General features: G+C 38.1%; 1 protein-coding gene across 1 annotated transcript; it reads left to right on the plus strand.

The window, feature by feature from the left end:
- Nucleotides 1–11,181: 11,181 nt before the first annotated feature.
- LOC123246300 (zinc finger protein with KRAB and SCAN domains 8-like) lies at nt 11,182–17,004 on the plus strand (the record flags this gene model as incomplete). Its single annotated transcript, XM_044675217.1, is given in 5 exon segments — nt 11,182–11,583; nt 12,145–12,292; nt 16,006–16,446; nt 16,516–16,807; nt 16,881–17,004. Coding segments are annotated over 5 exon segments (1,407 nt in total), but the record flags the coding sequence as incomplete, so codon positions are not given.
- Nucleotides 17,005–25,551: the final 8,547 nt, after the last annotated feature.

A 25,551-nucleotide genomic window follows, 5' to 3' on the forward strand; every position in this document is an offset into this window, starting at 1 on the left:
AGACTTGAGTTCAGATCTAGTCTCAGACAATAGCTGTTGACCCTGGGCAGTCACTTAACCTCTGTTTACCTCAGTTTTCTTCAACTGTGAAATGGGAGTAAAAATAGTATCTACTTCCTAGAGTGATTGTGAATATCAAATGATATTTATCGATTACATAGCATGGTGCCTGTCACCCTGTAGTTACATAAATGCTAGTTTTATCACCAGCTGTTATATAAGATCATAAATCTAGCTCTGTTAGGGACCTCAGAAGCCATATAGCACAACCCTTTCATTTTATAGATAAGGAAACACTCATGGAGATTAAATGATTTGTTCAAGTTCCCAAGAGTAGTAAGCATCAGAAATAAGATCTGAAACTAGGTCCTTTATATTCTACTGCTTCACCCTGTTCCGCACGGTATATATAGAGGTCTAGGAAAAGACCAAGTGAAGAATTCAAGGTAGTAAATTCTAGGCAGAGTTCTTTACAAGGATTCACTAGATCAGGACACAATTAAATCAGCTTTGTAGTTAAGTTAGAACCCCAAAATTCCAAACTGAGATATACAATAGGTTTTGCCAACCAGGAGGATCACTATCTAAGACAATGACCCAGCATTAAGTACTCTATCATTCTTTGGGGCCAAAGGGTTTTATATGGGGAGGTGATATTGGAAAAATATAGCTCACCCATGTAATGCTAAGGGTTATGAATTTAGCTGCTTGATTCTTTTTGGTTCAAGAATTGCTCCTACAATAAAACATTTCTCCACAGCAATTTTAAGTAAAAAGGTAAAAAAAAAAAATTTATTTTTATGCAAAGATCCAGCAATTTAGCTTGCAACAGAAAACACAAAAGAATATAGAGATCAAAACAACACCAGCAATAATAAGAGAGATAGAAAGGAAAGATAACCACATCACTTATTCTAGGGAAAGCACCAACACTTGAATATTCTAGCTGGGGTGTCCCATGATACAACATTCAGGGTCCTGTTCAGGGAAGTCCCAGGCAGAGCATCCTCTCCATGAGTGAGACTCCAAAGTCTTATTGGGCCTCAAAGAAAGCTTTTTGTCAACTGTAGTTTGCATAACTGCTTCCAGGGCCTAAGTGACCTGGCCTAGGTCCTGAGTTCCAAGAAATAGACAAAACAATCAAAATTTAATCAAAAGTCATGAAGAAAGCATAGAAGGATGCTTATCTCCTAATGTCACAGAGACCTGGGGAATCTGCTGAGAGCTCTGGCCAAAAGCCCAAAGCAGTTCAAATCATAAGTTCAAGTTTCTGCTGGTAAATACAAGGCCTATGACATAAAATGGGAGATTTATTAAAATTTGTTTTAATCCTTCAACCTATCAATTGGGAAATGGCTGAACAAGTTATGATATCTGAATGTGATGGGATACTATTATGCTATAAGAAATAATGAAGGAAATGGTTTCAGAAAAACCTAGGAAGATACATATGAAGTGATACAAAGAAAAGTGAGCAAACCAGGAGAAAGAATTACATAACTATCAGTGATACTCAGCTGTGAAAATGGTAACTCTGATCAACACAACGACCCACCATAAATTCCAAAGGATTTATGATGAAAAATTCTAGCCACAAGAGGAAGCTAGGTGACCCGGTGGATAGAGAGCCAGGGCTGAAGATAAGAGGTCCTAGATTCAAATGTAGCTTCAAACACTTCTTGGCTGTGTGGCCCTGGGCAAATCACTCCAATTGCCTATCCTTTACCACCCTTCTGCCTTGGAATCAGTTCTTAGTATCAATTCCAAGATGGAAGGTAAAGGTTTAAAAAAAATGCTGGCTACGGGGCAGACTGGAGCATGCTTTTTTTTTTTTTTCATTTTTTTAAACCCTAATATCTTTTATATATATATATATATATATATATATATATATATATATATATATATATATATATATCCTTCTATATTAATTTTATTTGTTACAGGGCTAGGCAATTATTATTTTAAATCCTTACCTTCTGGCTTAATAACCACTCTAAGATAGTGTTGGATTTAAAAATCAGTCTGGCAGTCTACTGAACTATTTCTGGCCTGGGCAAGCTACCCCCAGCCCCCAAGGTTTCCCAGCACAGTCTTCCTTATCTCCCCCTATCATAAACCTAAAACTGAAGCTATCTTATCTGATGAATATTAACTTTCTTGAAGAATGTTTGTCTATGTTTGCCTGCTTTACAATATTTGCCTATTTAATGTATGTTTGCCAAATGCTTCCAGACCCCTGTCCCTGAAACCCCGCCTCCCCAGATGCTTCCTGACCACCTGTCCCTGACACTACCTTGATAATTATGTATGTACCAACCCCCTTCCCCAAACATTTCTATATAAACTCTTGGCTGAGAATTCCAAGGGGTCGTTCAGGCACTCCTCTCTGCCTAGCGACCCTAGCTATTATTGCTAGTAAAGAATGAGCCTCTTCTTGCATATTGCATTGTCAGTGTGATTCTTCCTTCGGCCATGAACCTGGGTTAGGTATTAAAATTTGGGTACAACAATAGAAGATCAAGGACTAGGCAAACAGTATTAAGTGACTTGCCCAGGGTCACAGCTAGGAAGTGTCTGAGGTCAAATTTGAACCTAGGACCTCCTGTTGCTAGGCCTGGCTCTCAATCCACTGAGCCATCCAGCTGCCCCCTATTTTTTTTTTAAACATGGTTAGGGCAGAAATTTGTATGACTTCATATTTGTAATAGGTTTTGCATTTATTGCCTTTTCTATGGATAGGAAAAGAAGAGAGAGAATTTGGTACTAAAAATAAAACTGAATGAAAAAAAAAATTATAGCTCAATTGTTAGCTAGGATTTTCCCCTCATGATAAGGCTTTCTTTTCTCGTCTCACTCATTCCCTACCTTCCTAATCACCTACTCCAGTGATGGGCGAACTTTTTAAAGAGGGGCCAAAGGAAAGGAAATGCTCATCTGTCAATCTGTTTCTAAGGCAACTCTTTCAAAGTTTCATTGTATTGTATCCTACTCATTGTATTCATCAGATTAGGAATAATGTCCTGTGGCTGGATAAAACATTTCAGGGGGCTGCATCTGGCCCTGGCCGTAGTTTGCCCATCACTGACCTACTCTATCAGTACAAATATATTAAAATATATTTCATATACAATATAATCAGAACAATAATGATGTTATTATTATAAACTCATAAACCTTTCTGCCAATTATTCTGAAGTTCTAATTCTAAAAAGTATTATTAATTCATTACTATTCATCACAATGCCAGAAGAATAGAAATGGAAAATATCCTTATTTGTCAAAAGTCAGAAATAAAATACAGACTGATCAGCCAACCTCTGGTTACTCTATCAACAAATATTTTTTCAGGGGCAGGTGGTGCAGTGGGTAGAGTCTTGAAGTCTTGAAGTCCAGGAAGATGTCAGTTCAAGTTTTCCCTCAAATATTTACCAGCTATGTGACTCTGGGCAAGTCTCTTAACTTTGCTCAGGCTCAACTTACATCTAAAATAAGGAGAACCTACCTCACAGCGTTGTTTTGAGGATTAAATGAGATCACATATGTAAAATACATTGGTTATCTTAAAGTATTATATAAAATCTAGCTATTATTATTATCACAATAATAATATATGCCCAGGGTAGTGGCATATTGGATAGTATACCAAAGCCTGGAATTAGGAGGGTGTGGGTTCAAATTTGACCTCAGACTTCCTAGCTATGTGACCCTGGACAAGGCACTTAATCCTGTTTGCCTAGTCCTTGATCTTCTATCTTAGAGTCGTTATTAAGCCAGAAGGTAAGGATTTAAAATAATAATAATAGATACTCTGTGCCAGACATTGCACTAATCACTAGGAATAAAAAGGAAAAAAAAACAGTTGAATTCTCTTGTAGGGGGAAAGAATATATATTAATCAGAAGATACAAAATAAGTACAGAACAGATGGAAGGCAGCCCTAGAAAGGAAGGTAGGCATATAGGAAATGTCTTCTAGAGGAAACAGCACTTGAGCTGAGTTTTAAAGGAAGCTAGGGATTCTGAAGTTCAGAAGCTGGGAGGGAGAGCATTTTAGGCAGTGTAAAGGCACTAGGATAACAGTAGTGTACGTGTGAGGAATAGCAAGTAGGTCAGTATAGTTTTGTTATAGTGTATGGAGAGGAATAGAATATAAGAAGATTGGAAAATTAGTAGCAACCAGGTTGGGATAAGTTTTAAAGGCCAAAGGATTTTCCTTTTTTTTTTTTTTTTTTTTTTTTTTTTTTAACCCTTACTTTCTTAGTATCAATCTTAAAACAGAAGAGCAAGGGCTAGTCAAATGGAATTAATTGACTTGTCTAGGGTCATATAGCTAGGAAGTGTCTGAGGGCAGATTTGAACATGGATCATTCCAACTCCAGGCCTAGCTCTCTATCCATTTTGTTACCTAGCTGCCCTAGGTCTTTACATTTGTTGCTGGAGGTAGTAGGGAGCCTCTGAAGTATACTGAATGGGGAATAATAGTCAAATTTCTGCAGGGGTATGCCAGAGCCAGCTCTGAGAACTGGTGAGAGAAGCAAGGAGTTAATCAGACTGATTTTGAACATATTGAAACTGAGATGTGCAAGGATCCTCATCTAAGCAAGCCAGCAACAAGTCTTAGGGCAATGATGGTGAACCTTTTAGAGACCGAGTGCCCAAACTGCAACCCTCATGCCATATGTGAGCTCCCCATCTGACCCCAGATAGAGGAGGGAGGAAGAACTCTCACTGGGCTGCTGGGCGGAGGTGATGGGAGAAATGTCCTCAGGCATGCATGGAGAGGGGGAAGGGAGCAGCCCCCTCCAGCACACTCCAGCAGGTGTGCCAAGTTCACCAACATGGCCTTAGGGGCAACTGAATCAGCATCAGTGGCTTCTAGAGCTCTTAGCCCACAGACAGTCAAGGGGTAGAACAACTGGTTAGGAGATTGCAAGGGTCCCTTTGCTGGCCCTTGGTGCAAGTCTCTGTTGCATTGCCCTTTTGCATAGATCCAGGTCACAGGTCCTAGGGCAAGGAGGAGTACTAGTACACCAGAACTACTAGTCAGAGGGCATTGAAGACCCTGGTCACAGTTCCTGAGTGGAAAAGAGTGTTCGTGATTGCTCACAGAGCAATCACAGAGCAAAGGCTAGGAGACCCATAAAATATCCATTTCCTTTGATCATACCACCTTGGAATACTGAAAATTTACAGACCCAAAAACTAGCTCTGAAAGGAGTTACATAAAAAAATCTGAAGTTTGGGAACATTGCCCTCTCTAGCCTAGAAGCAGCACCCAACTTGAATAGGTTTTTTTTTTTTTTTGAAGTTAAAAGTCAGAAAAAGGTTGGAAAAACGAGCAAACAAAAAAAGAACTGGACCATAGAATGTTGCTGGGTGACAGGGAAGATCAAAACACAAACTCAGATGACAGTAAAGTAAAAATTGCTATGTATAAAGCCTCAAAGAAAATGTGAATTGGTCTCAGGCCCAAAACAAATTCCTGGAAGAGTTAAAAAAAGATTTTAAAAATCAAATAATAGAGGTAGAGGAAAAATTGGGAAAAGAAATGGACAGTGCAAGAAAATAGAGTCAACAGTTTGGTAAAGGAGACACAAAAATATTGAAGAAAATATTGTCTTAAAAAAAAAACAAAATAGGCTAAATAGTAAAAGAGAAATAAAAGAACTGGAACAGCCTAGGAATTGATGCCGAGTGAAAAGAGAAGAGCTAGGAGAACCTTATACACAGACGGATGTGCTGCAGTACAATGAAATGTAATGGACTTCTCTACTAGCAGCAATGCAATGATCCAAGACATTTCTGAGGGACTTATGAGAAAGACCACTATCCACATCCAGAGAAAGAACTGTGGGAGTAGAAACACAGAAGAAAAAGAACTGCTTGATCACATGGGTATATGGAGATATGATTGGGGATGTAGACGCTAAACAATCACCCTAGTGCAAATATCAATAATATGGAAACAGGTCTTGATCAATGACACATGTAAAACCCAATGGAATTGCACATTGGCTACTGGAGGTGGGGAGGAGGGGAAGGAAAGAACAAGAATCATGTAACCATGGAAAAATTTTTTAATCAATTAAATAAAATTTTAAAGAGACACAAAAATCCAATGAAGAAAAGAACATTTTTAAAAAACAGAATTGACCAAATGGAAAAAGATATACAAAAATTCACTAAAGAGCACTTTAAAAAGAGGATTGGCCCCATGGAAAAAGATGTATAAAAATTCACTGAAGAAAAGAATATTCTAAAAAGTAGAGTTGGCTAAATGGAAAAAGATACAAGAAGTCAGTAAGAAAATCATTTCTTAAAAATAAGAACTGGGCAAGGAGAAGGTAATGACTCCTCCACAAGACATCAAGAAGCAATAAAACAAAATCAAAATGATGAAAAAAATAGAAGAAAATGTGAAGTATCTCATTGGAAAAACAATTGACTTAGAAAATAGATTGAGGAGAGAGAATTTAAGAATTATTGAGCTATCTGAAAACCATGATCAAAATAAAAGCATAGACATCATTGTTCAAGAAATTATCAAGGAAAACTGCTCTGATATTCTAGAAACAGAGGGTAAAATAGAAATTGAATCTACCACTCACCTCCTGAAAAAGATCCCAAAATGAAAACTCCCAGAAATATTATAGCCAATTTCCAGAGCTCCAAGGTCAAGGAGAAAACTATTAATAGCCAAAAAGAAACAATTCAAATATCATGGACTTACAGTCAGGATCATACAAGATTTAGCAGCTTTTACATTAATTAATTATACTGATTTTTTTCATCTATTTTTGGTCTTAAAAATACTACTTGTTATATGGATGGACATAAAAACTTTTTTCTTAAAAAAATAAATCCTCTCTGTAATGAGGAGAATTTGGGAAAGGTGTGTGGTAAAAGGGGATTTTGAAGGGAGGTTGTCAGGGACTTGCTAGGAAAGTAATATGGGTTTTACAGGTAGGCTGGAACAAGGAGATTCAGGATAATATGAGGCTTATAGACTAGGACTTAGACTAAAGATAAACTGAGGGAAATAGACTGAACTGAAATTAACTACAGGCTTAGTTAATTTCACAGGAATTTTGATGTTACACCTTCAAGATGGATACTCCGGCTTCCTTTCAAGCCCAGAGTATGTGGGTTCTTTCCCTCTTCTTCCCTCTCTTACTAATTAACTGACAAAGTAACTAACAGGTCTGTTGAAACACAAAAGATTTTATTGTCTTTAAGGTTGAATTGTCAGGAAAAGGGGATTAATGGTAGCCCTAACAGTTGCTTAAAGAAACATCAGGTGGGGGAAGGGAGGCAGAGATGGCATGGTTTGAGCAAGGTCTTGCCTTAACTCAGCTCTCAAGGTGATCTTGAAATCTAAAGGGAATAAGATAGTGACTAACTAACTTCTCTAGATAAAATATTGCCAAATTATAGTTAAACCCCTCACAGACTTGAACTACTCTCTGATTTACTCTCCTTATTCACTCCACAGACATTTAAGGTAAGGGAAGGAAGGTAGGAAATAAGGTAGGGTATGGAGATACAAAGGGATTATCTAAACTAACAATTCTTAAATAAATATTCCAAAGCTAGGCTAAATTTTCAATTCTTCAGATAGGCAAGGAAGCAGCTCAGCTGGTCTGACTCTCTCTCCACGAGATCCCCAAACCAACTGAAACTCTCCTTCAAGATTCTAAACTCCTAACTGATTTCAGAACTCAGCCAAAGCTTGAAAAAACTGTCATGACCCCCTCTCTCTGCACTACATCTCGTAGGGTAAAGGTTGTACAAGAGGTTTGAGAAGATTTGATTCCTCTTGAATCTTGAATAGAATCACTCAAGGGAAAAAATAAAATGTTGGTTGCATTGTTGTGTACCCACTTGTGGTTAGCTGCCATGAATTTGTAGTGAACCCCATCAATACAGTTTTGCAAGATTTTTTGCAGTAGCATTTACCAAACACAGAAATAGGAGTGGAGAAGATGGATGATAAACAGACCAAGGTTTGAGGACTGGCAGGGCACGGTCAGTAGAACAAGGTGGCAAAGGATTCAAGGATGGAGGACAGCATATAATTAAATAGGTTAACTATGGTGTCACAATGAGAAAGGAGGGAGTCGTCTGTGGCTAATGAAGGCTAAAGAATGGATGATTCAGGAACAGTGAGAACCATAAATATGTTTAGGAGGTTACAACCAGTGAGAGAAAAGAATAGAAATTATAATCAGAGTGTAATGGAGTTATTCTTTCATGATCTTGGGTGAAGGAGTGTTCTAAGAGTGGAGTTCCCAGGCAGCTGAGGAAATCCTTTTAAGCTATAAGAGATCCCACTGGCAACCAGAGTCAGTAGTAGAGTCCTCTAAAGTGGTAGTGACCAACTCCAGAGGAAGTGCAAGGCTGTGTTAGTATAAACTGCATTGATAAAGTGGCAGCTGGGTGGCAGTGGATTGAGAGCCAGGCCTAGAGATGGGAGGTCCTAGGTTCAAATCTGGCTCAGACACTTCCTATTCATGTGACCCTGGTGTTGGGGTCTGAGTCATAGCCCACCACCGAGGAAGACCAGCAGATAATGCAATTAGGCAAGAAGGGCCATTTATTGATCTGGTGCGCACCAGGGGAGCTCAGCCTAGGAGCTCTGTCTGTGGCTCCTGAGTACAGGAGTTTTATGGCCGCCCCTTATCACCCTACGGGGTTTGCAGGCATCTCTTGCAGTTAGGGCGTTAACACCTCTATGTTCTTGTCAGGGGTCTACAGTTTAGGGCGTTAGCACTAGGTCAGGGGCCATTAGCACTAGGGTGTTGACACATCTATGCACTTTGTCAGGGGCCTGCTTGCCATGCCTTGCAATGATATGTTTTGCAAGGGTCAAGCAGCTCCCTGTCTTGGCCTCCTTCACTGGGCACTTAGCCCCCATTGCCTACTTCTAACTGCTCTTCTGCCTTGGAAAAAATACGCAGTTTTGATTCTATGACAGAAGGTAAGGGTTTTATAAAATAAATAAATTAACTGTGTTGTTAAAACAGCTCATATTGGTTTTCCAGAGCCAATTGTTATGTTTTCAAGTTGAATATTTACACCTCAAAAATTAGCAAATGCTACAAATCAGAACTTGATTTATTATTTTGTCAGTTGTCCAAACTTAAGAAAATAAAGGGTAGCTAAGAAGTACAATGGATAGAGTGCCTGGAGTCAGCTTCCCGAGTTCAAATTTGGCCCTAGACGCTAGCTGTGACCCTGGGCAAGCCATTTAACCCTGTTTGCCTGAGTTTCCTTATATGTAAAATGAACTGAAGAAGGAAATGGCAAACCACTTAAATACTTTTGCCAAGAAAACCACAAAATGGGTTAACAAAGAGACAGGACTGAAAAACAAATCAACAACAAAGAAAATGATGGAGAAAATCTTAGATTTAATTTAAAGGTTTGTCATGTAGGCATTCTCTTTCCTCCCTCCAGCTGGTTGTTAAATATTTCCCAAAATATCCCTGAGAAGGTATAAAAACGGTCTTCTGAGAAGTATGGCAACTTTAGAGATCAAGATAGGGAGAAAATACTGACTATGGACTCAGGAAAGGCACCAATCTTCAGAACCCATCAGAGACCAAAGCCTAAGGAGAACCAAATGAAGATTCTACAAAGGGAGAAAGTCCTCTCAGAGCTAGAAGTTTTAAGGTCCGCTCCACCTACATGTTGTTCTGATTGATAATGAGGAGCACACCAGTTTGAGGCTACAGTAGTAAGAAATACTAATCCCTCAGATTTACTCTGAGAACTGTGAGGGGCCTCTAGCTGCTAGTTCCCTGAAGAGTTGTAAAATGGGTATGGAGGGGGTGCTACAACAGGATCTTAGTGTTACAACTAGATGATACCTCAGGGACAATGCAACATGGCCAGCCTGTTTATTTAATAAATAAGATTCATTAAAGCTAAACGATGTGTCCAAGGTTAAACCTATCCACAGTGGGATTTTAACCTGAGGCGCACAGCAGCCCTGAGCCCTCCCTGGATAAAGAAAGAGCAAGATTTGTAGCCTCAGGAGTGGGCGAATTTTGCCCCAATTGCATTTTGAGAGCTTGAGTCAGGACTAGACCGCGTGCATCAGCCACACACTCCAGGTCTGCACAAGCCCCAGGTTGAGAGAGGTGCATCAAGCTTCTCAGCTAGGCTCAAACCTCTGTGTCCCCCAAGCCCTGATATATCCCCCAAGGAGAGAGTTAAGGACAGCCAACCACTCAAACCACCGAGGTGCCAATTCCTCCCTTCTAGCTAGAGAGGCCACCAGCGAGAACTGGATGACACACTTCCGCCGAGCTGTCGGCGTCCGAGGATCAAGGTCGGGTCACGTGTAAGGGGGCGGTGGTGAGGCAAAACCCCTGAACTGTGGGGAAAGGGTCTGGATACCTGAAACTCCTAGGAGGTGGGTAGAGGAACCCCAGTGCGGGCCTCTGGTAACGCAACCTCTCGGGAGACCGAGATCAAAGCGGGTGGGTGTGAACGGCGCGCAATATCGAGCCAGGGTCAGGGATTCTTCCTGGAGTTCGTCTGCACTTTACAGATCTCCGAGGAATATGGCCTAGATCGCCGTCCCCCACCGAGGGTCTCTCAACCGGGTCTAAAACCCGGCACCAGTTTCTTCTGTGACTTTTTCTGAGCCCCTGGACCGTTAGGGTTGTTGGATTCTGAGCCGGCATGTCCTGGGTTTTTTGTTTTGTTTTGTTTTTCACTTTGCATCTAATTTTGGAAAATAAAGGATTGACCAGACACACACGTATATTGACAAGTCATAGTGTTTAGGACTCTAAAACAATTCAGAAAGTTTTTTTGTTCGGTTGGTTTTGGTTTTGGTTTTTTACATACATAAAAACAAGTGAGTGCCAAACCTTGCTCTTCTATTCTGAAGTAGAAACGTTTTGGAATTTGAATTAGTATTTAGTTCAGAGTTCTCAATTCCTGTTTTGCTTTCAGCAAAAAATTCTTAAAGAGTTCAACTAAATCAGTAAACTATTCAGTGTCTGGTATGTGCCAGGCACAGGGCTAAGGGTTGGGATTCCAAATTCTTAGAAGCTTTGATAATTTGTCCAAGTTAATAGTGACTCCTATAGTAGGACTGCCCCTGAAAGGAGAAACAATTCAGCCAGAGCATCTCAGGTAGAATGAACTTTCTACATTGTAGATTAGAATGGCTCAGCTGAAGGAGGTTGAAACTCTAGTTTTCCAAACTTCTAAGGATCAGGAAAAACCTTTGACAGTGAAAGTCAAGGAGGAAAAAGACCTTTTTTGTAAGGAGGAATCTCAGCTGCGAAAAGACAATTTCCCTGGCCAAGAAATCTGCCAACTTTTTAGACAGTTCTGCTATCAGGAGACCACCAGGCCTTGGCAGGCTCTAGGCCAATTCCAGAAACTCTGCCATCACTGGCTAAAGCCAGAGATACACACAAAGGAGCAGATCCTGAACTGTCTGGTGCTGGAGCAATTCATGACCATCCTGCCTGAGGAGCTCCAGTCTTCGATGAAAGAATGCCATCCCTTCAGTGGAGAAGATGTTATGACCATGTTGGAGGACTTGGAGACTGAACAGCAGGTGAGAATGGGAAGTGTAATCTGTTACAGGAGAGCAAAAGGAATTTCAGCAAGCAGAACTAGAAGAGTATAATTTAGTGTCTTCCATTTCTATCAGACTTTATTAGTTATTCCTGTCTTTTTTTCCATATCAATCAAACATTTATTAAGCAACTAAAATGTGCCAGGTGCTGTGCTAAGTGCTAGGGGGATATACAAAAGCAAAAGACAGAGTCTGCCCTCTAGGAGTTTACAATCTAATAAGTGAGGCAGCATGTAAACCAACATATAAAAAACAACCTATGTGCAGGATAAATATGACATAATTAACAGAGACCAGAAGTAAGGAACTAGAATTAAGAGGAATTGAGGAATGCTTCCTATAGAAAATGGGATTTAAAGGAAGCCAGGGATGTCAAGTAGTTGGATGAGTTATTTACTTTTGGGGTGTGGAATGAAACTCCAGTTCTAATTTTCCTTGTCCCACTCACTAAATGTATATTCTTTGTGTTCTCTTCTCTGAAGTTTAAACTAATACCAATAGTGACTTTTCTCAAGTACAACTATATCTGATTTTTCTTAGGTTTCAGTCCATGCACAAAGATTGAAAGGGTTATTGAAGGAAGTGATACCTTTAGAAGCAACACAAGAGTTATTAAGCAGCCAGCTGCAGCTTATGGAGACTCACCTCAAATGTAAATCCTCAACACTCCACCCCTTCCAAGGAATAGGTAAGGATCTGAAAATAATCTAAGGAAGCAGGTGGAAAGTAAGGTGTCTCCTCCGAGGATGGTAGTGAGTTTCTTATTTTAAAAATTATGGATGTAAATTGCAGTATACTAATCATTTCAATGACTGGTATTTTTTCTTTTTCTTTTTATACTAGACACTGTATTCTATAGCTATGCCAAGTAAGGCATAGGCAAGGCAGCATGATTCTATGGGCAGAGTGCTAGAATTCCAGTCAGGACAATGTGGGTTCAAATTCTGCTTCAGACACTTGCCAATTGTGACATTGAACAAGTTATATAACCCTTCTGGACCTCAGTTTCCTCATTTGAAAAATGGTGATAATAATAGCAGCTACCTTATAGAGTTGTAAAGATCAAATCATATAATGCATGTAAAGCACTTTCAGTACATTAAAGCTCTATAGAAATGATAGCTATTAATATTATCTATTTTAGTGGTGTACATAAGAGGGAGGGTACAAAAATAAGAACAGTCCCTGCCCTCCATTAGTTTACATTCCACTGGGAGAGATCTAATATGATAGATAAATACAAAGTAATTTCGAAAGAGAGAGTACACTGACAAGTGGAGAAATTGGGAAAAGCCTTGTATAATTTGTTTCATCTGAGCTTTTTAAATAAAATAAAGATTCTAAGAGACAGAGATGAGAAGGGATAGTGCGCATGTGGTATACATATATGCAAAGGTATGGGATGCAGAAATGAAATATAAATAGCTAATAGGCCAGTTTAGATGAAATCCATAAACTTAATGAAATAAGATTGGAAAAGTACATAGGAGATAGATTATGGAGGACTTTAAATGCCAAATTGAGAATTTCATGTTTTATATTAGAGGTATTAAGGAGCCATTGAAGGTTTGATCAGGAAAGCAAAACCCATGATTAGTAGTCATGACATGAAGAACCAGTAAAAGAAACTGAAGAGTTGGCAATTAAGTGCTTAATAAATTCTTTTTCATTTAATCTAGGATGTTATAAATGAAATTTTGGAAGCAAGATTTTTCTACCAGACTTGAGTGCATCACCATCCTTTAAGTCACTGAGGTTTACAACCACAGAGTCATCCTTGACTAATTCCTCTCCTCATCCTCTTATCCAGTCAGCTGACAAATCTTGTTGATTCTGCTACTATATCTCTCACATATGTCTCCCTCCCTCCACTAACATAGTTATTATCCTAATTCTGGACCTGATCATGTCTAAATTGGACCACTGTAAAAAAGCCTCCCACTTCATCAACCTCCCTGTATTCCAGCCTCCCTTTCTGATCTGTCTTCCACACAGCTGCCAAATTGCTATACCTAAAAAATCCACTGCTGGTTCTCCTCCTTTCTGATTATTCTTTAGTCTCCTTTGCTAGTTCTTCATTCATATCATGACCACTAATCATATGTGTTGCCTGAGGTTCTACCCTGGACCCTCTATATTATCTTCAGTTTGTGATATCAGCTACCCTTGGGGTCAGTTATTATTTTATAAATGATTCCTAGATTTATAAATCTAGCCCTAGTCTTCCTCCCAAGCTACAGTCCTAAATCTCAAACTGCTTTTTGTGCATTTGAACTATATAACTTGTAAGCACTTCCAACTCAACATATCCAAAAGAGACCTTATTACCTTATTATCTCAAACTTTTCCCCACTCCCAAACTTCTTGGTTCATGGCCCTTTATGTGTGAAGTAAACAGGGACAATAAATATTGAGAAAGTCTGTTGAATTATGCAATTAATAGATGATCACTTTTATTCTTCTAGCAAGCAAATTCATAAGGCAACAGAAGCCATGTTGCTGTTTTAGGAAATGCTGGTTGGTGAGGATCCATAGGCAATAGATATAGATCATTCTTTAGGAGTTTTGTAGTGAAGAGGAAGAGAGACATGCTGGAAGAAAATTGAATTCTTATGAGCTTAGGGAGATTTGAGCATTTTTGTTAACATCAGGAAAGGAACCAGGCATATGACAAAGTAATTGGGAGAGTTGGGTCCCTAAGAAGAGAACAACTTGGAAGGATTATCTTTGATTCATTTTTATATAATCCACACTTTCCAGAAGAGATTAAGGATCAGGGGGAAGTTTATTTATAATAAGTAGATTTGAAGATTCCAGAAGCTTCCTAGAAAGGGAGGCTGAGGCTGTGAGTAAGGATAGATTTGTCCTGGGAAGGGATATTATCGAACTGGATAGGAATGAGAGAACTGGGGAATGAATCTGGCCTGAGTCTAGGTGGGGCCTCAAAGTATAACAGTGTAGCAATCAGAAGATAAATGGTAGGGGCATATTACCCAAAGGAGATTATTAATGTAGAATAGGCAGAAGTAGCTATTAAAGCAGGGGTCGGCAACCTTTTTGGTCGTGAGAGCCGTACAGTGCTCACAGTGCGCGCTCCTGTAACAGCGCCTGAAAAAAATTGACTTTATGGCTCCTGCAGAAAGAGCCATATCTGGCCCTAAGAAGAGCCAGATATGGCTTGAGAGCCATACGTTGCTGACCCCTGTATTAAAGGTTAATAGAAGCTCAAGTGCTGAGTAAATTAGTTTCTTTATAAGAAAAGAACAAGGTAGCTAATATCAGATTTCTGCTTTTGGGCCAGCTCTCCTTGGAACTTGTCTGTGATTCCCCTTATTTAGTTCAATTAAACCTAATAAATATTAAGTGCTGAGGAAACATTTTTAGCACTTGCACATGCCCATTTAGTTATTATACATAGCTCAAAAGTTTTACCTGCTTTGCTTTTCTTTCCATCTAATCATAACAGATGTAATGATTGTTTATTTTTGTGAATAATTCCATGCAACTCTATAGAAATCTTGTCCCATTTTCTTCCCCTTGAGTAGTATTTCAAATTTCCCCTACTGGTCCTTAAAATCAGAACTATGAGAAGACAAAGTCTTTGAGAGGTAAATGATAGAAGTCATCATCATCATCATCATCATCATCATCATCATTTAATATTTGCAAAGCACTTCATATGTTTTCTTATTTGACTTTCATATCAATCTTGTGAGGTAGATTCTATTAATATTAATTTCATACATGAGGAAACTGAGGCCATGAGAGGTTAAGCCCAATATCACACAGCTAGTAAATTTCTGATGCACTATTTGAAGTCAGTTCTATGCAATATCCTGATGCTAACTCATACAGACTTTGCATTCTGATGTTTAGAGCTCTTCCTACTCTAGCTATTGTCTACCTTTCCAGACTTATTTCACTTTGTTTTCCTGAAGGTTCCTTATATTCCAACCAAGCCCAGTTCCTTGAAGTCATCATTCTGTCTCCCACTTGTTCTTCTAAACAGGCTATCCTTCAGGCTGCCTGGAAGATCATATTTCCTCATTTCTCTCACCTAGACTCCTTAATTTCCTTCAAGTTTCAGTTTAAGCGTCACCTCCTACACAAAAGTATACCTAATCTAACTAGTTTTTAGTATTCCTTTTCTCCTCAAATTATCTTGTTTTTATTTATCTGTTTAGCTCTTAAATTTCTTCTTTTTCCCTTTCCCCCATCAGTAGAATGGAAATTTCTTTGATGACAAGAGCTATTTTCATTTTTGCCTTTGTGTTCCTAGCAGCAACCACAATCTTTTTTTGCATGTAGTTAGCACTTAATGTTTTTGAATTGTCAAGTTTCTTAGCAGTTTATTTGTAGCATAGGTACTTAGTGACATTTGTGTTCTATGTGTTATTTCAGATGATGAGTCTAGCCCTGAGAATGAGAAGTTGATTCTAAAACAGGAAATTTCTTTAGTGGAACCTCCCTCAGTGCTCTTGAGAAGAGTCATAGTGGATGCTCCACAGAAGCCTGAATCTGGACAAATTTGTGAAACTGAGAGCAAGTTAGAAGGGCATCAGGAACTTACAATGGAAAGATGGGAGAAAGCACCTTCCCAGGAGAGAGTTTCCAAGGATATCAGAGGGATCATTCATAAAAAACTTCCCATAGAAGGAGGGAAAGATCATAACTGTAATGAATGTGGAAAATCCTTTACTAAGAACTCAAATCTTATTCGACATCAAAGAATACACACTGGAGAAAAACCATATAAATGTAAAGAATGTGGGAAGGCTTTTAGTGGAAGTACCAGCCTTTGTCTACATCAGAGAATCCATACTGGGGAGAAAACTTATATATGTGATGAATGTGGAAAAGCCTTTAGTGTGAGTTCCAATTTGATTCTGCATTATAGAATCCACACATTAGATAGACCTTATGAATGTGATGAATGTGGTAAAGCCTTCAGTTGAAGTTCAGACCTTATTAAACATCAAAGGATCCATACTGGAGAGAGACCCTACAAATGTAATGATTGTGGGAAAGCTTTTAATCAGAGCTCTGACCTTATTAAACATCAAAGAATACACACTGGAGAGAAGCCCTACAACTGCAGTGAGTGTGGGAAAGCCTTCAATCAAAGCTCACTACTTATTAAACATCAGAGAATCCACACTGGGGAGAAACCATATCACTGTAATGAATGTGGGAAAGGCTTTAGGTCTTATATCACATCTGAGACTCCATTCAGGAAAAAAACCTTACGAATGTAGTGAGTGTGAAAAAGCTTTCAGTGAGAGTTCACATCTCATTAAACATCACAGAACTCACACAGGGGAGAAACTTTATCATTGTACCAAATGTGGAAAAAGGTTTAGTCAAAATGAAGGTCTTATTTCACATCAGAGAATCCACACTGAGGAGAAACCCTATAAATGTGATGAATGTGGGAAAACCTTCCATAAGAGTTCAAACCTTTCTAGACATAAGAAAATTCACATTAGGGAGAGGGAAACCCTATAAAATCAATAAATGTGGGTAAAACTTTTAGGCCATGTTCCTATATAGCCATCAAAAAGTAGACAGTTGAGGACAGGCACCCTAATTGCAATGCAATGCATTTGAAGTGTTTCAGTTGTAACTTTCCCCTTAAACCATTAGGAACTTGGTAAGAGTGAAAACCCAAAGTGGGACATCCAGACTCTTACTAAAAGCACTTAATATTAATAATGCTCAGTCACTGAGCTTCTTCTTAGCTAAAGCTTTTGACAGCCAAGAAACTATACTTGTTTCCAAGAATCATCACTAAGTAGGGTTCAAAAATTAATATCAACACTAAAGAAATTTGGAACTATGCCCCAAAGTTACTAAATTGTGCATATCCTTTGATCTAGCCATATTAACATATAGCAAAAAGATCAAAGAAGGAGGAAAAAGACCTACAAAATATAGAAGCTATTTTTGTAGAAGCAAAGAACAGGAAGTTAAGGTGGATTCCCCCTATATATAAAAAGTATGGTATGTGGACATAATGGAATCCTATTATCCTGTTAGAAATAATGACAAGGACAGCTTCATAAAACCTGGGAAGTCTTATATGAACTGATGCAGAGTAAAGTAAGCAGAACAAGGAAAATAGTTTATACAGTAATAGCATTTTCAGTAACTGAAAAAACAACTTTGAAAGCTTTAAGACCTCTATCATGACAATGATCAACTGCGATTCCAGAAGACTGATAATGAAGCATGGTGCCCAACTTCTAAAAAAGAGGTATTAGACTTAGGGTGCAGAATGAGACATGTTTTGGACATGGCCAATAGGGGGAAATTGTTTTGCTTGACTATGCATATTTGTTAAAAAGCCTTTTGCTTTTTTGTTCTCCCTCCAACCCCTACCCATTGGGAGGAAATGGAAGGCAAAGAATGATTTTTATTAATTGAAATTTTTTTAATTAAAAAATTAGCCTGGAGTCTGGAAGAATTTGGGAATTGTGTCCTTAAACAATATCTTAAGTATTCATTTCCTGCAGTGCTGATCTTTAATCATGCCCTGTTTTTTAATGATGCTCCAAATTCTTTGTCTCTTGTGTAGGACCTGGGAATTACTGTAAACACTACCTTGTTTATTTCAGACAAAAAGACTTAGAAAATCAATCTTGGCAGTGAATGCCTGTAATCCCTGCTAAGGGGGAGGCTCAGGCTGATGGATCTCTTGAGTTCAAGAGTTCTAGACTATTCTGTATGGTATGTCACCAGAAATAAGGGATAGAAATGACAGGAAATAAGATATTACCTGGGCTTTGTCAAGAACCTGGAACACTATGTTTATTTCTGGTTGTCAGATCTTAAAAAAAAAATACAAGGGATTTGGAGAAGGGATAAGCAAGAAAAAGGAATAGGCATTGGTTGCCTCATAAGACTAGAACTCATCATTCTGGAAAATCAGACATAGGGGTCAATAAAATCTACTCTACAAAATTGTGAATAGAATGAATATGAATATCTTCACAACCTAAAGTTCTATTTTGTTCACTCTATGTGATCTCATTTGGAGCTTTCTTAGCAAAGATATTGGAGTCATTTGCCATTTTCTTCTTCAGCTCATTTTACAGATGAGGGTAACACAGCTAGTAAATCTCTGAGGCCAGATTTAAACTCAGGAAGATTAATCTTCCTGACTCTAGGCCTAGTACTCTATCCATTGTGCCACTATACCTAAAACTAAAGAATATCTCTCCAACCTCGAAAGAACTAAATATGAAATCATTGAATTGGAATTCACTGAGGTATTTTCTGTGGCCTTAATTCACTTCTTGCTCTATATAGATAACCAGTTTTCCCAAGTATGTTTGTTAAATAAGGAATCTTTACCTCAGTTTTTGTTCTTAGTATTTTGATACTGTAATGGATCTCTGAATCCATTAATATGGATTCTTCTTCCAGTAATGTAGATTGTAACTTGCCATCCCATGTTATTCTTAACAGCTCTTGCCATTATCTTCCTATAAATTTTCCACAGGAGATCCACCCAGTATGCGAACTTTTATTTAGTTCTTATGATGCCAGATGAATAACAGTGGAATACATGAGTTGTTTCATAACATGTCATCAGTTATTCCTCATTCTTGCTTGTAAAAATTTGTCATAATCTTTTTAAAACATATTTATATACATCTGATATTTCTGTTTTGTACCATTAATTTTATTATTTTACCCAGTGTTCTATAGATTTGAGGATAAACAATTTGTAATATGTTTTCCAATCTGAGAGCATAAGACTATTATTGATTTTTCCTTTTAGTATCTTTCTTGTTCTTGTTTCCATATATATTTTTTATTTTCTTCAGTTCTCTGAAATAATCCTTTATTTTTTTATTGCTATTGCACTAAATATGTAAATTAATTTGTAGAGTATTGCCATGCTTCCCCCTAATAATGTGGTCCATCAATGAACATTGACTATTTCCTTAGCACAAAAGTTTTTAATCTATTTTGGGTTAAAGATCCCTTTGATGAACCCTATTAGTTCTAGTTCTTTTTCCAAATAGTGTATTTCAGTGCATAAGGTAAAATACCTAGGATTTCAAAGAAAATGAATTATATTGAATTACAGTTATAAAAAACTTTAAATAGCAAGATATCAGGAAAAGAATTCCTTTCTCTTAAACTATAGGTCTTTTAAAATCATTACACTTTTATAATTCTTTTAATAATCATAATATTTTTTAAGTTTTGCAAAACACTTCACACATGAACTTGTGTATTTCTGGCTAGATTAATATCTCATATTTATTTTTGTTATTATTTTAAATATTTTCTTTTTATGCTGGGATTCCTCCTCCCCTTATTGCTGGTAAATAAGCATCGACTTTGGGGTTAATTTTGAGTCTTACGATGTTGCTGACTTAATTTATTGACTTTTTAAAATTGAGAGTTATGGTATGATATTTGGCAAATGAATCCTTATTTATCTTTAGGAATATTACAAAATTTGAGTATTTGCCTTATAACTATTCATTCTTCTGGAACAAGAACATTTTAAAATTAGTCCTCATATGGATGCTTCCTTTTTTAAATCTCATTTTTATTTAAAATATTTTAATAACACATTTCTACATAAGTTTTCCGAAGTCATGTGATCCATATTATCTTCCCTCTCTTCTTCCCTCCCCCCTCCCAGAGCTGACAAGCAATTCAATCTGGGTTATATATGTATTATCACACAAAACATATTTCATACAGATACTTCCTGATCAATTTAACTACCTTTCTTTAGTTGTTTTTTCAGCTTTGTGCTTTCCTAAAGTGGGGTGACTAGAATTCATACTGTATAACTGGTAGGAACATGCCATATTTTTGTAAAAGAGTAGGGTAATGGTTTCTGACCATTTCAAGTATGTCATTTTGTTCACTTTTTTGGCCTCTATAACCTTCGGTCTGATGTCTCCAGCATATAATCTACAAAAACTCTTAGCTGAGAGCTAATCATTTTACAGGTATACTTTGGATTATTTTTTCCCTTAATGAATTGCCTACACTAAGTTTGTCTATCACTTTTCTTTGTATTTCATGTTCATCATTTCCAAACTCCCTCTTATATGGGTTCTCTCTTCTAGAACATTTACAAAATGTTAAATTATGACTGCACAGATCCCTGGAGGCCCCACCAAAATGAACATATCTCTGTCCCAAGAAGTACTTGCTTGTTTATTATCATAAAGAAAACAATAATCCTTGCTATCTTTCATTTGTAGAGTAAAATCATATTTACATTTATATCTAAACTGTTTCCAATTGGATCACAATCATCTCTCTGTTTATGACAAAATATTCCCTACCCTGGTTATTTTCTTTTTTCTGGCCCTTGGAATACAACCTGGGAAAAGGCCCTTTGGAGTTTGAAACAAATTATCCACATACTCATTCACTTCTGTAGTAAAATGAGGCATTATTCCTTTATAGAAACTGTTTTGTCTTTTTCCTAATAGGTAACCCTTTTTACCCTCTGTAGAAGATAGATTCTACCAACTCAGTTATTGAGCATTATCACTTAAGCTCTCTGGGCCCCATTTTCTTCATCTGTAAAATGAGAAAGTTGGCAACAAAGATTCCGAAAAAAAGAGAAGGAAATACATCTCTTCCCTTACAATAGAGGGAGAGAACTATTGGGATAAAATATTTTATGTGTTTTCAGACATAGTCTTTCTTTTGGACCTTTTTGCTTACTAGTTTTTCGTTATCATATATTTAATCTGGAGAGGGGATGGAAAATGACTGATAGACAAAAAAAGTAGCAATAAATTTTTTTTTAATGAGAAGGTTAGTTTCTATAAAATCTAAGATACTTTTCAGTTCAGTGAATTCAATATCACTGATTTTTTATTTGTGAGTAAAAAAAGTAGGTAATACTTGGTTTTGGCTAACAAAACTAATCTGAGTTTAACCACTTCTTTGAATGATTTTGCCTATGACAGTGATCAGATTAAGATTCTCAAGATAAAAGTTAAGATGGACTCATATAGTTGACTCTATAAGCTGACATTTCTATTCACTCTATGCCCCCAGTACCAAAAAGTGATACATTTTGGCCCTTCCATTGTAAAAATCTACATTGAACAAAGTTTGTTACTCTCTTGTCTCGCTTTCCACTACCTTTCACGATTTATTAAAAATAATTCTCTGAGGGATATTTCTTGGGGTCTCTTCTGGGCTCCAGTTACTATAAAGATTCCTTCACAAGCCCAAGTATGCCTAATTATCCTTAGGTCATATCAGGTGCTCATGGACAGGAAGTGATCTTGGAGGAATGGAGGCCAGTCTGGAATGTGAATCTCCAGAGCCACACACCCTACAAGTCAATGGTGAGGAATAGATTTCTTCTGGGAAAAAGGATGGAAATTGGTTGGGTAAAATGCTTAGTCAAGAAGTGAATGTCATACCTCCACTCCATATGTTTTCTTCTGGAAATAATGATAATGTTAAAAAGTCAAGTGGTACAACAAGAGACCGACAAAAGATTTTCTTATTGTTAATTTACTTGATTAAATGTATTTTGGGTAATCTATGAACTAATCTAGAACAATGGTTCTCAAAGTGAGACGCTTTCAGGGACCCACAAGGTCAAAACCATTTTCATTATAATACTAAGATTTAAAATTTTCTAATACAGTAAATATTGATAGATATAACTCACATAAACAAAAGTTCTCAGCCAGGGAGGAGGAGGTCCTCGATTTTTAAGAATATAAAGAGGTTCTGAGGCCTAGAGAATATACATCCTGAACTCAACCAGTAACCTTTTGACCATGTAGGCACTGCTAAATGAAGTAGCATTCTGATAGATCAGTGCCCTCATCTGACTCCCTAACATATCAGTCTCTTATTATGACAAATGCCATACATTTGAATACAGAAGAAAATTTTTACTTTAAAGCAGCCATCTTTTCTTAGCCATTATTTATTTCATTTCTTATTTGGATACAAAAAATTGTGATAAATATTTCTTCTTTTCCTTGTCACATCTCAGTTGTTCACCCTTTTATTTACAGCCCTATTATCCCATCATTGATGCTAATTATCAGGATCACCAAAGTTAAATTTTTTGCAGCCATTAAAATCAAGAAGGTCTGAGGAAGTGGCACATACTTTGTTGGAGATTTTCACAATAATTGGAGCACCCAGTGTCTTACAGTCTGAAAATGGAAGAGACTTTTCAAGCCAAATTGTCAATGAACTTGGCATGTTGTGGGCAAAACTGAAAATTGTCCATGGAAAGAAAGCCTCAGCCCTCTTAGGGCCACAGTTCTGTGGTACAACTTATTATGGGGAAAACCAGGGGAGTTGACAAATATTAAAAGTGGGTCCAGACTTCCGGGTTAAGATGGCGGCAGAGTAAGAAGCAGCTCTTAACCTCTCCTGACCAAAACACACAAAACTCCTCAAGGGGACATAAAAACAAGTCCAGACGAACGGAGGAACCCCACAACAGGGCACAGCGTGGAAGGTACGTGGAATCGAGACATTTCCAGGCTATAAAGGGCTCTCACTAAATCGCGGGCTGAGCAACCGCCCCACCCCCACCCCCTCCACACACAAAATCTATAGCTCTGAAGCCAGCTAAAAAGAAATAGAGCAAGTTTGGGGCACCCATCGAGTCATTGGCAGCTCCGGGGCCTGTTCCTGAGAGCAGCAAGATTTAAGACCCCAATAAGCCAGAGCTTATTGAGCACAAGGGCAAAGAGTGGACGCCCAGCGCAGAGCGCACAGGCACTGGCGGAGGCCTGGGTGGAGGCAGACACAGCCAGGAACTAAAGCTCTGAAAACCTGAGTGGGGAACCAGTGCAGACCGGTATACGACTGCGGAAGCAGCGCCCTGAGACTGGTAAAGGAACCTCCTGCTGAGGATCAAGCAAGGGGGTCCACTAGGGGGTTTGATCTTGGAAAAAACCGGAACTCAGACCTGAGGTACCAATAGACCGCGGACAGACACTGAGCGCTAGGATAAACCTGAGAAGCTGCTAGGCTAATGATGGCTACCCAACCTCAGGAAACTCAGAAGAGAAAGAATAACAACAAGAAAAAGAAGCCCTTAACACTCGACAACTTTTACACAGAGAAAATCCAGACAACCGAGCAAACAGAGGAGGAGAACAAACAAGCATCCAGACCCTCCTCAAATACGGAAAACCCCTCACAAGCTATGGAAGAGTTCAAAACTGAGATTTTGAGGAAAATGGAAGAGATCTGGCAAGAAAATAACTGTTTAAAAGGTAAAATCTTGCAATTGAACACCAGAAATGACCAGATTGAAAAGGAATTCCAGAAGATTATGGCCGAAAACCAGAAGATTAGGGCCGAAACTCAATCCCTAAAGGCTAGAATTGAGCAACTGGAAGCTAATGATCTCTCAAGACAACAAGAACAAATAAAACAAAGTCAAAAGACTGAAAAAATAGAAGGAAACATGAAATATCTCAATGAGAGAGTGACAGACCAAGAAAACAGGTCTAGAAGAGACAATTTGAGAATAATTGGTCTTCCAGAAAAACCAGAAATTAATAGAAACCTGGACTCCGTACTAAAAGAAATTATTCAGCAAAATTGCCCTGAAGTACTACAACAAGAGGGCAATATAGACATCGAAAGGATTCATAGAACACCCACTACATTCGACCCAGAGAAGAAATCGGTTAGAAATATTATTGCCAAATTCAAAAGCTTTCAAGCAAAAGAAAAAATCCTACAAGAAGCCAGAAAGAGACAATCCAAATATCAAGGAGCACCAATCAGGATCACACAGGATCTGGCAGCCTCCACGCTAAAAGACCGTAAGGCTTGGAATACGATATTCAGAAAGGCAAGAGAGCTGGGCCTACAACCACGGATCAACTACCCATCAAAATTGACTATATATTTCCAGGGGAAAGTATGGGCATTCAACAAAATTGAAGAATTCCAGGTATTTGCACAGAAAAGACCAGGGCTAAATGGAAAGTTTGACATCGAACTACAAAAATCGAGAGAAACCTGAAAAGGTAAATAAGATACAGAGGGGAAAGAAAGAAAACTTATAATTTTTAAATTTGCCTTTTTAAGGGCCTCAGTGAGATCTAATTATCTGTATTCCTATGTAGATAAATGTTATGTATAATTCTCTGTAGTGAACTCTATTCACTATTATAACATTCACTATTATAGTAATCAGAAGAATAATTCACAGGGTGAGGATGGAACACTAAATAATCTAAGATGGCGTGGGGGATGGAAAAGAGGGGGTAAATAGCAGGGAACACCAAGAGAAACTTGAGTGAATAAGAAAATAGAATATTCTATTACACACAAAGAGGGCATGGGAGGGAGAGGGGACAAATACTATTATAAGAAGGAGAGGAAGAGAGCATAAAGAGGTAATAATCAAACCTTACTCTTAGTGTAATCAACCTGGAGAGGGAAGAGTAGCTTTATTATCTATTGGGATAAAAAACTCTATCTAACCCTACTGAGAAAGTCAGAAGGGATAAACCAAGGGGAGCAGGGGAGTGGGAAGGTCAAAAAAGGGAGGGGAGAAGGGAGAGGGAATTCATAAGGCCTTTAAAAACAAAAAGAGGGGGGAAAATAAGGGAGGGGGTAGAAAGGGAAGTTAATCAAGGGAGGGGATAAGGGATAGGGTCTTAATAGCAAACCACTGGTTTTACAGGAAATAGTTTAAGGAGAAGGGGTAGGAATGGGGGAGGATTTGAAAATGTCAGCAAATGCACAACTGATGATTATAACTCTGAATGTGAATGGGATGAACTCGCACATAAAACGGAAGCAAATAGCAGAGTGGATTAGAAACCAAAATCCCACCATATGTTGTCTACAAGAAATACATATGAGGCGGGTGGACATACACAAGTTTAAGGTTCAGGGTTTGAGCAAAATCTTTCGGGCGTCAAATGAGAAAAAGAAGGCAGGAGTGGCTAT

This window comes from Gracilinanus agilis, chromosome 4 (assembly GCF_016433145.1).
Source record: "Gracilinanus agilis isolate LMUSP501 chromosome 4, AgileGrace, whole genome shotgun sequence".
NCBI classification, from domain to species: domain Eukaryota; kingdom Metazoa; phylum Chordata; class Mammalia; order Didelphimorphia; family Didelphidae; genus Gracilinanus; species Gracilinanus agilis.